The sequence below is a fragment of the Leucoraja erinacea genome, chromosome 20, assembly GCF_028641065.1.
Source record: "Leucoraja erinacea ecotype New England chromosome 20, Leri_hhj_1, whole genome shotgun sequence".
Taxonomy (NCBI): Eukaryota; Metazoa; Chordata; class Chondrichthyes; order Rajiformes; family Rajidae; genus Leucoraja; species Leucoraja erinaceus.
The window spans coordinates 18,868,756-18,882,423 of record NC_073396.1 but is presented as its reverse complement, the minus strand read 5'-3'; the positions used below and the strand labels follow the sequence as shown (position 1 = coordinate 18,882,423).

The following is a 13,668-nucleotide window of genomic DNA, read 5'->3' as shown; positions in this document are numbered from 1 at the left end:
TAAACCCTCTCAGTTATGACTGAAGGAGTGTTGTACTATGGGGGGTTTTGACTGAAGGAATGTTGTACTGTGGAGGTCTCATTGAAGGTGTTGTACTGTGGAGGTTTCACTGAGTGTTGTACTGTCGAGGTCTCATTGAAGGAGTGTTGTACTGTGAGGATCTGAAGGAAGGTTTGTATTGTACAGGCCAATGTTATAGTGTGATTTCAATCGGCTCAACTAGAGAACCATTTAAAAGTTACTTTGGAAATTGACAAGCTGTCTTGGAGATAATAGTTTGCATGTGGCCTCCCCGCAGTTATCAGGCACCATTGCCTCTAAGAACACAGCTGATAGTTTCACTGTGGGTGGCGATTGATTTTGACACTTGTGCAGCAATACTCTATTAAACAATGTAATATATAGCTTTTAGAATTTTTGCCTTGCACTATCAAAAATAAGTGCTATTAAAAAGACCTTTCTTTTTGAAAATATGCAGATAAAAGAACCTTGCGAGTTCAGATAATTGCGAGTCTGAAACTCTCGTGTCCATAACCCCTTTTCAAGAGGGCAGCTGGGATAAGCCAGGTTAGTTCAGGCCAGTGATTGAGACATCAGTGGAATGGAAATAGTGGAAACATTTCTGAGGGATGGGATTAATCTGTTCAGAGAGGCAGGGGTGAATTAGGGATAGTTAGCATTACTTTATTGACTGGAATCCTGGCTGAGTAATTTGATCGATTCTTTGGAGGAGGTGAGTAAGTGTGTCTAGGTGCATAGGCCATTAGACAGTAAAGCCTTTTCAAAGTCCCACATGGAAAGCTGGTCCAAAATGATAGACCCCATGGAATCAAGGGCAGGTTGGCAAATTGGATCAAAAATTTGGTTTGTCAATAGGAAGCAGAGGGTTATTTGGGGAGGATTGCTTTTAAGATTGGAAGCCTGTGAGCAGTGGTATACCGAGGAATTGATCTGAGACCTTTGCTGTGTAATGTAAACATTAATGTCTGGATGTGAATATTGAAGAGAAGATTCATAAGTATGCAGGCGGCAGTGTTGAAAGTGAGGAGAGTAGTGAGGAGACACAATGGTTGGTGAGATGGGCAGAGCAATGGCAGATAGAGTTTAATCCAGAAAACAGGAGGTGGCGTAATTGGAAGGACTTAAAGGCTAGGAAAGACATGATGAATAGTTGGTCCGAGGGGAACACCCAAGGTTTTCCAAATGCCAGGGTAATGTCCGATTCACCTCTTCCCATTGCGGATGTGGGATTTTAGCAATGAAACTGATGTGCTACAATGCTGAGAATTGTGTTCTGCACGCTGTACCTTCTCCTTTGCTCTACCTATTGTACTTGAATTTGACTCGATTGTGTCTGTGTATAGTATTATCTAATTTGTTTGGATAACAAAGCTTTTAATTGTACCTCAGTACACATGACAATACTAAACCTATTAGGTAGTAAGGAAGGCAGATGGGACATGCTTCATTAGTGGGACATAGAATGTAAGAGCAGGGAAGTGATGGGATGAGTGCGTAAACATTGGGCTGGCCACAGCTAGAAGTCTGTGTGCAATTCTGGTCACCATACGATAGGAAGGCCATGGCTGAAGTGCAGAGAGTGCAGCGGAAATTCTCCAGGAGGTGGAATGACTCAATGATGAGGAGAGACTGGGTAGATTCGGTTTGTTTTCCACATGACAAAGAAGGCTGAGGGGGACTTGGTTGGGCGGTATAAAAGTACAAGAGACCTAGAACAGGGTATTGAGTGAAGAACTTCCATAATCAATGGTGTTAGGTTAAAGGTGATTTCTCACATAGGGGTGGTTGGAATGGGGAATGCAGAGGCTGAGGGAGTGGAGTGGGGAGGTGGGCACTCTCTCATCGAGGTACCAGCAAATGATTCAGCGGTTACTGACCAAGCCTGAGCAATGAGGTTAGTATAGTTGCCACATATGGCCGGCACACCCACATGTAACTTCTCCGTACAGTAATTGCCACCTCTCCAAGTGCCCGGTTCCGTTCCGTCACTCATGGAGCCAGGAGTTGCTTCTCAGTGATTTGATTTATTTCATAAAGGTTGGAAAACAACCAGTTCAAGGACAACGTAATGGATCTACTGGGGAGCCTGCTGAGTGCCAAGGACTGCCAGATCAGAAGGATTAGGTATGTCCGTCTCTTAATGCCTTCCTGTGTTGGGTAGTAGCCTGGGGCACCTTCAGTCATTCCTGCTGTTGCAACATCCCAGCAGCAAGAGTAAAACATACAAGCAGGCAGCATCTCTGGGTGGGTCGGGACTCTTCTTCTGCAGCCAGTGTGCACTCATGGCTGGGTCTAGGTCGTCATAGCCAACACAAGGGGGCCCTCAGCGTCGGTTTAAGAATAAAAAATGCAATCAAAATATCTCAAACACGAGTGGGACAATAGTTGGCGCTTCCAGTAATGGTCAGCCTTCAGGAGTATATATAACCTGACCATGTTATCCTTAGTAAAACTTCTACGCCAACTCCCCCCCTGCGGGGATGGGCTGGCAGTGGGCAGTGCACGGGATTTGGGGGGTGGTGGAAGTTGGCACTGGACTGGGAGAAAACTAGGTCATGCCACCAGGCTGTAATAACAGTGTTGGGATGGTAGAGTGTGCAGGCATTGGGCATGGGCATTTGACTGGGGTGGCTGTGGGCACAGGCAGAAGAGTGTGTCACTGCACTGGCATGGAGCAGGCCAGTGGCACTGGTTGGGAGGATGCAGGTCAGCGCCACTGGTCTCACATAGCTGTGTGCATTGGCACTGGGCTGGAATGGGTGTTGCCTGGTCTCTGCTTTGCAGGGTGCCAGCCAGCGTGCTTGCTCTAACCCGACCTCTGGATGTTGTTTTGAGCAGCTTGGCTGAAAACCTGATCAGCAACAAGGGGGCAAAGGCAATCGCTCGTTCGCTGATGGTGAACCGCACCCTGTCTGCCTTGGAGTGAGTACTTCTACCACTGTGTGTTCTGCCACTTCCCTCCCCTTCCACCACGCCTCAACTGCTCTTTGTTCCCCCACAGCCTCCGGAGCAACTCAATAGGCCCCAAAGGAGCCAAAGCATTTGCGGATGCCTTGAAGATAAACCAGGGCCTCGTCTCGCTGAAGTAAGTGACTCAGTGGGGAGGGACCCAGTGGACAGGGACTCAGTGTCTCAGTGGGCAGGGAGGGTAGGGGAGGAAGAAGGGAGGGCTGGGAAGATGGGAGAGTGGGGACGGGCATGAGGAAGAATGAATGATGTGCTCTGTTAGTGCAGCTTCCTGTGTGTGGCTGAGCTCTCTGTCTCATGTACAGGGCGTGGTTTGTGTTGCCAGGTCTGTCTGCGCAGCCCTGACTCCCTCAGATTGTGGGCCAAAGGGCCTGTCCCTGTGCTGCACTGTTCTGTGTTCTATGTTCTACAAATTCTGCCTGACCTGCTGAATGTTTCCAGCATTTCCTGTTTCTTTTCATTTATCTTCATTCTTGCATTGAAACCCCTTGCAAGAAATGGCAATGTCCACTTTGTCTTAAAACAAAATCTCACCTAAACGTCACCTTTCCATGCCCTCCACAGATGCTGCCTGAGATGCTGAGTTACTCCGGCACTTGGTATTTTACTCAAGTTTCCATCATTTCTCACCATGTATAAAAACACTCCACCTTCCATTTTACTCTACCAACTTGGTTGCTGCCCAGTCACTTAGCTTGTGAAATATTACACAGATCCCTCTCCCTCAGATCACTGAGGTAGATTGTGATCATCTGTGGCTCAGCACCCACTCCATGGCACCCAGTAATCATGATCAGCACCCACCCTGTGACACCCACACTGTCAGGGCTCAAGTTGTAAGGAGAATAAGGGGTTGGCCATTTAGAACGGAGATGAGGAAATACTTTTTCACACAGAGAGTTGTGAGTCTGTGGAATTCTCTGCCTCTCTCTGTGGAAGTCTCTGCCTCAAAGGGCTGCTTCTCTGGATGCTTTCAAGAAAGAGTTAGATAGAGCTCTTAAAGATAGCGGAGGCAAGGGAAATGGGGAGAACGGGGCACTGATTATGGATGATCAGCCATGATCACATTGAATGGCGGCGCTGGCTCGAAGGGCCGAATGGCCTACTCCTGCACCTATTCTCTATGTTTCTATGTCTATTGAGAGACTGGGTAGGCTGGAGCTGCTTTCCCTGGAGTGTGGGAGGCTGAGAAATTGGAAATGATAATTAGAGGTCCTACAAAGATATATAAAATCATGACGGGTATTAATAAGATGAATGGTCAGTCTTTTCCCCATGGCAGGAGCACTAGAGGACAGAATCGTAGAGCAGGAAACAGGCCCTTTGGCCCATCTTGTGTTTGCTTTGCCTCTGTCTCTCCCTCTCACAGTGTTGACCTGATACCCCAACAGTTTCTCACCCGCAGACAATGCTTGACCCTCTCTTTGTTATAGGACCTCATCCCGTTGGGTGTGGAGCAGGTATCAGGGCCCCGGCTGCTACTTCTAATATCTGGCTTTGTTTCCCTGCAGCTTTCAGAATAACTTTGTGGGTGAAGAGGGAGCAAAGTTCACTGCCGAAGCTCTTCACGTCAATCGGAAGCTGACTGTGCTGAAGTAAGCATTCCATCCAGTGACACATCATGGATCCCGCTGCTGGCTCTGAGCTGCTCCCGCGGGTGGGGTCTGCAGGCTCGGGTTCTCCTGGTTGCGTGAAGCAGTTCTCCCGCCTCCAGGGAGAGGTATGCTGAACAAAAGCAACCCCCCCACCCCTCTTTGTAACCCCACCCTGCCACCAACCTGGAGGCCAGATGGTGAGGGGCTCAGGAACCAGGCAGCTTTGTAACCCACCCTTCCGAAGCCAACGCAACAAATGCTGGTGTGACTGGCAACACCAGGTACGGCAACACCATGGTGCCAGGGACCTGGCTTCAATCCTTACCTCGTGTGCACTCTGTGTGGAGTTTGCACGTTCTCCCTGTGACTGCATGGGTTTTCTCCGGTTGCACCGGTTTCCTCCCACATCCCAAAGACTTTGGGATGTGGGAGGTTTGTAGGTTAATTGGCCTCTGTAAATTCCCCCCTAGTGTGTAGGGAGTGGATAAGAAAGTGGGATAACAAAGAACTAGTATTTTGATGGCTGATCGATGGTTGGAGTCGACCCAGTGGGCCAAAGGGACAGATTTTATGCAGTATCTCTAAAATTAAAAACTAAAATCTAAAACCAGGTCCTCCGAATGAACTGCAGAAATCAAATGTCTCGCTCTTCATTTCAGCCTTCAGAAGAATTCCATCACCCACGAAGGAGCCAAGCGAATCGCCAGCGCCCTGAAACATAATGACAGCCTGAAGGAGCTCAAGTAACTACCCGCGGGCACCGGGGTTGCCTGCTGATACTGACCGGGGGCTGAACACCAACACTAACACCAGGCGGGGAGGACACTAATGCCTGGGCTACTCCCACCTTGGTCAACCTGCCCAGAACCCTCGCCACCCAGTCACTCCCTTCCCCATCTCCTCACCACCCAATCACCGCCAGCCATCCCAACCCCCCCCCCCCCCCCCCTCTCCCCCGCCCCCCAGCCACCCAGCTCCCTCCATCAGCAGTCGCTGAGCCCAGGTGGGTGGTGGAGCCCAGGTTAGATGGTGGTGCTGACTTGTGTCTTGTTTTGCAGCCTGTGCGGTAACTGTATCGGTGACATTGGAGCCAGTGCCATAGCTGAAGCCCTGAAAGTAAACAGAAGCCTCTCCACACTCAAGTAAGTGCTGAGCTGTGTCCTCCCATCGGCATCCGCTGCTGGATGTTAGGGCAGGGGGTTCGTTCTAGGAACGGCTGCAGGAGGAGGGTGCGATGAAGGGGGGAGTTTCCCTGTTCTCCCGTGCCTCTGCCCCAGCTCTAACTCAGTCTTCCTGAGATCCCCCTGTGATGGAGCACTGGTGATGGTGCTGCTGTGCAGCTCTAGAGACCCGGGTTCGATCCTGACCTTCAGTGCCATCTGTTATTTGCCAGCCTTCCATGCTGACCCTAATATTCAATGACCTACCATGTAACTCTCTATCAAACACCTTTTGTAACTATATATACACCACATCAACTGGATTTCCCCTCAACTAACCTATTGCTTTATCAGAAGCGCCATCAAGTTCACAATTAATCATTAACAAGTCCTTCCCGGCCCTTGCTCATAAACCATTCCAGTCGCTGACTGCTGATGGTCTCCTGTTAGTTGCTTCCAGCATTCTCCCCAGGTTATAAGGACTGATCATGGTTGCTGGACTTTTCCCTACACCCTTGATGAATGTAACACAGTTTTACAGCCCTCGGATACCATGTTTATGGCCACAATCTCGTTTTTTTCCCCCTCACCAACCTAGGACGCATCTTATCTGTGCCAGAAAAATTCCCCACTTCCAGCCAGCCTTCCAGAATATCAGCACCATCTCTAGATCGACGTACGAAACCTGACTACCTGAACCTCCATGATGAGATCTCCCTCAGTTCCATTCACCCGATCCTGCAGCCCATTTACTCTTCATGTGCCTCTCGAAGATTCTAGACTATTTCATGACTGTTTGCCACGCTTGTTTCTCTACCCATTTTGGCCTCTTGTTTCCTTTTTTCTGAACTTCTCTGAACTTTCTGTGATCCCCTTGGTTCCCACTTGTCAACTTGTTATCGCTCATGCACACCGTTCCTGCTTTGTTTACTCTCTAACTTCTGAGTAAAGGGCCTGTCCCACTTAGGCGTCATTTGCGGATCATGCAGGTGGCGCGCAAAGATTTTGTGAATCCCAAAATCCTGGGGGGCTGCGCGCCACCTCGCGTCACTGCCGACGTCACCACGCGCGCAGAATGCACGACATTCGCCCGTCGTGACCCTAAATGACGCGCAAATAGCGCCAAAGTGGGGCAGGCCCTTAACAGAGAGTCTCGCTGTTTGACTGATTAAAACTTCTTGCCCTTCATGACTCTGAGCTCAGAGACAATGAAACGCAAAGTGCTGGAGGAACTCAGCGGGTCAGGGGGTATCCGTGAAGGGAATGGACAGAGGACCTTTCTGGTTGTGACTCTTGTTCTGACCCACCGAGTTCCTCCAAAACTTTGTGTTTTGCTGAAGATTCCAGCATCTGCAGTTGCTTTGTGACTCAAGGACCAGCAGTCTGTTTCCTGTGAGAATTCTTCACAGAAACATAGAACAAAGCAAAGTACTGCCCTTTGGCCCACAATCTCCGTACCGAACATGATGTCAAGATAAACTAACCTCGTCTGCACGTGATCCCGATCCCTCCTCCCCCTGAATATCCCATGCGTTAATTGATTATTGTGTAACTAACATCGATCGACCAGGCTTGACTCGTGTGTTCTTCCTTCCTCCAGTCTCCAGAGTAACTCCATCAGTAACAACGGTGCCACCGCCCTGACTGCAGCTCTCACAATCAATGAAGGCCTAACCGACCTGAAGTAAGGCTCCAGCCCCTGGTGCTCCTGTTGGGCACTCATGCTTCTCGTCCCTCCCTCCCTCCCTTGTGCATGGGCCGGTGGAAGTGACCTGGCGTGGCTGGCTGTGGCAGAGTGACTGGTGTAGTGTTGGGGGATGCTCCGTGTAGCTGTTGCCGGGAGTAAAGCGTGTGGCGTGCAATACACAAACCGGGAGTGTGGGGGTTCAGTAAATATTCCTCACCTCCGGTACTGTCTACGTGGGGTTTGCTTGTTCTCCCAGATCCCATGGACAAACAGATCTGTCGGTTCATTGGCTGGTGTAAATTAGTGAATGGTGTGGTCTGGAGAGAGTTAATGGGAGTGAGAGAAGTATAAAAGGAGGTTGCTGTAGGATTGGTGCAGATGATTGCTTGATGGCCGGCACAGGCTGGAAGGACCAAAGGGCCTATTTCTTGCTGCATGACTCCGCGACTGCGAGGGGACAGGGAGGAGTAATTTTATTAAACTGTGTTTCCATTTCCAGTCTGCGAGAGAATTCTATCAGCTTGAACGGCGCGAGGGAAATTGCAAACGCCCTGCGTGTAAACAAGGTGCTGAGGAGCCTGGAGTAAGTCTTGACCAGGAGTCTGTCTTCAAAGATAGAGTCATACATTGTGGAAACAGGTCCATTGGCCCAACTTGCCCACGCCAACCAACGTGTCCGATCTAGACTAGTCCGACTTGCGTTTGGTCCATATCCCTCTAAATCTGCCCTATCCATGTACCCGTGTAAATGTTTCGTAAACGTTGCCATAGTACCTGCCTCAACTACCTCCTCTGGCAGCTCGTTCCATACACCCATTACCCTTTACGGAAAAAAGTTACCCCTCAGATTCCTATCAAATCTTTTCCCACTCACCTTAAACCTATGTCCTCTGATTCTCGATTACCCTACTCTGGGCGTTTACCCGATCTATTCATCTCACGATTTTGTACACTTCTATAAGATCATCCCTCATTGGCATGTCCAGGAATCATCCAGGGACAAACACACATCTCAAACCAATATTTGGAATAATCCTGGTCCGTGTTGGGAACAAGGACATTTAACACCATCCTGAATATTTGATTGTGGCCCCTCACCTCAAATATGTGATCCATTTAAACGGGACTCAAGGAGAGCACAAGGAACAGCAGATGTTGAAATCTTGAGCAAACACAAAGTGCTGGAAAAACTCGGCGGGTCTGTGGAAGGATTCGACCAACGATGTTTCAGGTCGGGACCTTTTGCTAGACTGATGGAGTCATGGGGAGAAAGCCCCCACCTCTTTGTTTGCAGGCTTCTCGCCTCTCCTCCATCAGTCTGAAGAAGGGTTCCAACCTGAAACCTCGGCTGTCCATTCCCGCCACAGATGCTGCCTGATCTGCCAAGTTTCTCCAGCACTTTGTGTTTTGTACAAAGGAGAACAGTTCTGCTCTCAGTATGTTCTCCATGACGTGTCCGTCCCTCCTGTCCCCCCCCCTCCCCCACACAGCAGGCTGTGACCCCCTCCCCAGTTGACACTGTTCCGGTGGCAGCATCCATCAGTGTTTGTGTTCCTCATTTTCAGTCTAACGGCGAACCTGCTGCACGACGAAGGGACGGCAGCCATTGCCTCCGCTATCCAGGAGAACCAGACCCTCACCTCCCTGCAGTAAGTTGTCAATGTCCCCGTCCAGTGTGTCGCTGGGTCACTGCAGCAGATCCTCAGGGTGGAGGACACAAGGTGCTGGAGTGACTCAGCGGGTCAGGCAGCATCTGTGGAGAATGTGGATAGGCGATGTTTCTGGTTGGGAGTGGAGGCTCGCTCTGGGCCATCATTGCTGGGACATTGGAAATGCTGGCGGAGGAGCAATGACCATCTCCCACATAGAATGATCCCCGTATGATCCATTCCCTCCACAAATACTGCCTGATCCGCTGAGGTCCTCCAGCACTGTGTGGGTTCCAGCGTTAGGCCCCCTTCCAGGACCTACACCTACAACCAACGAGTTATGATTCATAGATATGGGGATGATGCAAGGGTTAGTGGTGCTGTGGATAATGAGGAAGCTTACAGAAGGCCATGGATAAGATGGAAAGTAGAGCAGATGGAGTTTAATCCCGACAAGTGTAAGTGATGTATTTTAGGAGGTTAAATAGGGGTAAGATACACAGTAAGTGGTCAGGCAACAATGTAATCAGGTATAGTCTTTCTGCTGACTGGTTAGCATGCAACAAAAACTTTTCACTGTATCTCGGTGCATGTGACAATAAACTGAACTAAACTAAAGTAATATTGATGAACAGAAACGTAGTCCGTAGTTCAAGCCCATAGCTCCCTGAAAGTAGACACGCAGCTGGTTCGGCTGATGAAGAAGGCACTTCCCCTGTTCGTTCACCTGTCCACTGGACCATTGCCCATCATCCCCCGACCCCCTGGCCACTCGGACGTTCATCTCCCTATCCTTTGTGCCGGGTGTTGCGGTGGGGCCAGGGGTGGGTGCCCTGTTGTGCTGCCCCCTTGGTGTCAGGTTTGTTTATGCTGCAGCCTGTGGGAGATGTACGTGGGAGACTTTCTGACCCCACGTACGTCTCGATACAGGGCAGGGAGTTCATCGTGTAAAGGCACCAATAAACCGCTTCCTCCTGTCCTCGAGGCTGGGGGCACAAACCCAGGGAACCGGTTGTGTAGACACGAGGAACTGCAGACGCTGGAATCCACACAGTGCTGGAGGAACTCAGTGGGTCAGATAGTATCTGTGGAGGAGCGGAGAGGCAACGTTTCATGTCGGGACCCTTCTTCAGACTGAACAAGTTGTGGGGTGTGTGTGAGATGCGGGCAATCACTAACGTGTGTCCACCTTCTCTCAGTCTGCAGTGGAACTTCATCAGCCCAAACTCGGCCAAAGCACTGGCTCAAGCACTACATTACAATCACAGCATCACCAGCCTTGAGTAAGTACCCTCTCCTCTCATCCCCTCTCCTTCCCTTCAACCCCTGCTTTCCATTCTTTCCCCCTCTCCACCCCTTCAATCCAGTCCCTTCACAATCCCATCCCCCTCTATTCTCTCTCCTCCCCTCCCACTCCCTCTCTATTCCCCCACTTTCGACACAGCTGGTAGAGCTGCAACCTCACAATGCTAGAGACCTGGGTTCAATCCTGACCGTGGGTGCTGTCTGTGTGAAGTTTCCACGTTCCCCCTGTGACCGCATGGGTGTTCTCCCACATCCCAAACACGTGCGGATTTGTAGATTAATTGGGTGTTGGGAGTATAGATGAGTGGGTGGAATCTGGGGTATGTTGATGAATTTGAGGGGAGAATTGAAACAAAAAATGGGGTTAAGGTAGGATTAACATAAATGGGTGTTTGAAGTGTGTCATGCCTTGTTTATCTTCCAGTCTTCAGGAAAACAGCATTGGAGACGAAGGGATCATCGCTCTGTCTGCTGCGCTGAAATGTAACTCCGTGCTGACCTCCTTGTAGTAAGTCTCAACAGTTTGTTCATCCCAAACAATGTACATGAATGTAAGATCATTGGAAGCAGGTGGTGGAGGTCATTCCCCACTCAGTTGCTCTACAATTTGGCTGATTTACGCAGTGCTACTTCCCACACACACTCTATATCCCTCATAGAACAGGACAGCACAGGAACAGGCCCTTCGGCCCACTCTGTTCGTGCCGAACTGATGCCGTTAAACTAATCTCCTCTGCCTTCACATGATCCATATCCCATTCCGTGCAAATCCATGTGCCCATCCAAAAGCCTCATAAATACTGCTCTTGTATCTGCCTCCACCCACCACCCTTTATAAAATAAAACCTGCCCCACGCATCTCCATTAAGCTTTGCACCTCTTATCTTAAAATTATGCCCTCTGGTCTTTAACATTTCCACCCTGGGAGAAAGGCTTTGACTGTCTACCCTGTGCACCCATCCCCTAAATAAATGTGGCAATCTCTGTCTTTATTGTATGCAGCAACCGAGCCTTCACAGCCCTTGGTGGAGAATTCCAAACAATAGACGATAGCCAATAGGTTCAGGAGTAGGCCATTCGGCCCTTCGAGCCATTCAATGTGATCATGGCTGATCATCCCCAATCGGTACCCCGTTCCTGCCTTCTCCCCATATCCACTGACTCTGCTATTTTATCTAGCCCTATCTAGCTCTCTCTTGAAATCATCCAGAGAACCTGCCTCCACTGCCCTCTGAGGCAGAGAATTCCACAGACTCACCACTCTCTGTGAGAAAAAGTGTTTCCTCGTCTCCGTTCTAAATGGCTTACTCCTTATTCTTAAACTGTGGCCCCTGGTTCTGGTCTCCCCCAACATCGGGAACATGTTTCCTGCTTCTAGCGTGTCCAAGCCGTTAACAATCTTATATGTTTCAATGAGATAATTGCCATCTACTGGTGGAAGAAACCTCTCCTCCGCTAACAGACCATCACTCAAACCAACCTTCCTTCTGTTGACTCCATCTACACTGCACGCTTCCTTGGCAAGGCAACCAGTATAATCAAGGACATGTCTCACCCCAATCACTCCCTCTTCTCCCCTCTCCCATCAGGCACTGTTGCATGTTTGAAAACGCGTACTTTAAGAGACAGTTTTATCCCAGCTGTCATCAGACAATTGAACCATTCAATCACGCACTAGAGAGCAGTCCTAGTTTACCATCTTTAATCAGACTTTACTGGACTGTATAGTCTAGCACCTAACAAAAAAGCTTTTTAATGTACCTCGGTACACGTGGCAATAAACTAAACTAAACTCCACACACTGTTCCGAGAGATAATGTTAGTTGTTGGAGAGGAATAGTTTGCAGTCCTGTAGGAGTGGTGGGACTGCTGAGGGCTGCATTAGAATCAGCACAGGCTCAATGGTCCCAACCCGAAACATCACCTGTCCATATCATCCAGTGATGCTGAATTACTCCAGCACTCCGTCTTTGTTTTGAAAACCTGCATCTGCAGTTCCTTATTTTTATATACTCAATGGCCCTTCTTATGTGCTGTCATGATGATTCTGATTCTTTGTTGTTAAGATAAGGTGTGAAGTGTTGTACAATGTGTTAATTTATACTGGGTGCAGCTGCCTTGATCGGGTTTGTACGTAGTAACGTGAAGCTGTGTTGTTGACTGGTTTCCTCACTGCAGTCTACAGGGGACATCCGTGGGCGAGAGAGGTGCCAGGGCCTTGGCTGATGCCTTAACCGTGAACAGGAGCCTCAGCACTCTGGAGTGAGTACATGGCTTGATCTCCGTTGGTCCGCACCTCCACACACACGTGTACTGTCGACGGGAAGGGCGGGGAAACTGGGATCACCCTCCGCGCTGTTAAACCAGAGCCCTGGTGATGTATCCCATCGCCCGGACACTGAAAGCAGCAGGTTGGTCCCTCTCATTCCCATGTGTCTGTACATCAAAGTTATCAATCAACAATCTCTTCACTTTTGTATTTAAACATCATGACATGCCTTGGGTCGTGGGAGATTGTGACTGTGAAACGCGTGTGTACATGTATGTGCATATGTAAGCATGTGTAGGTGCACACATGTAAGTATATTAGTGCTTGCGTGCATATATATATGTGTGTGTATGCATATGCATGTGTGGGTACACATATGTGATTATGAATGCATGTGCAGGTCCACATATATGTGTACATGTAGGCATGTGCAGGTCCACATATGTGTATATGTATGCATGTGCAGGTACATGTATGTATATGTATGCATGTGCAGGTACACATATATGTATATGTAGGCATGTGCAGGTCCACATACGTGTATATGTATGCATGTGCAGGTACATGTATGTATATGTATGCATGTGCAGGTACACATATATGTATATGTAGGCATGTGCAGATCCACATATATGTGTAAATGTAGGCATGTGCAGGTCCACACTTGTGTATATGTTTGCATGTGCATGTGCAGGTACGTGTATATGTATCCATGTGCAAGTGCACATTAGTTTAGCTTACTGTCACGTGTACCAAGGTACAGTGAACAGCTTTTGTTGTGTGCTAAACAGTCAGTGGAAATTATTACAATCGATCCATTTACAGTGTATAGATACATGATAAGGGAATAACGCTTAATGTGAGGTAAAGCCAGCAAAGTCCTATCTAGGATAGTCCGAGGATCATCAAAGACGTAGATAATAGTCAACGACTCTCTGGTCGTGGTAGGATGATTCAGCTGCCTGATAACAGCTGGGAAGAAACTGTCCCCGAATCTGGTGGTGTGCGTTTTCAC

At 49.0% G+C, this 13,668-nt stretch overlaps 1 protein-coding gene across 3 annotated transcripts in view; it reads left to right on the top strand.

Annotated features, from left to right (window-relative positions):
• nlrc3 (NLR family, CARD domain containing 3) overlaps positions 1-13,668 on the top strand; it is a 32,945-nt gene that overhangs the window by 16,336 nt on the left and 2,941 nt on the right. For all 3 annotated transcript variants that reach the window (XM_055651468.1, XM_055651465.1, XM_055651467.1), the window contains 12 exons: positions 2,059-2,145; positions 2,860-2,943; positions 3,023-3,106; positions 4,500-4,583; positions 5,243-5,326; positions 5,642-5,725; positions 7,344-7,427; positions 7,930-8,013; positions 8,996-9,079; positions 10,279-10,362; positions 10,809-10,892; positions 12,563-12,646. In XM_055651468.1, the coding sequence (XP_055507443.1) occupies positions 2,059-2,145; positions 2,860-2,943; positions 3,023-3,106; positions 4,500-4,583; positions 5,243-5,326; positions 5,642-5,725; positions 7,344-7,427; positions 7,930-8,013; positions 8,996-9,079; positions 10,279-10,362; positions 10,809-10,892; positions 12,563-12,646 (1,011 nt within the window). The remainder of the gene's footprint in view (positions 1-2,058; positions 2,146-2,859; positions 2,944-3,022; positions 3,107-4,499; positions 4,584-5,242; positions 5,327-5,641; positions 5,726-7,343; positions 7,428-7,929; positions 8,014-8,995; positions 9,080-10,278; positions 10,363-10,808; positions 10,893-12,562; positions 12,647-13,668) is intronic.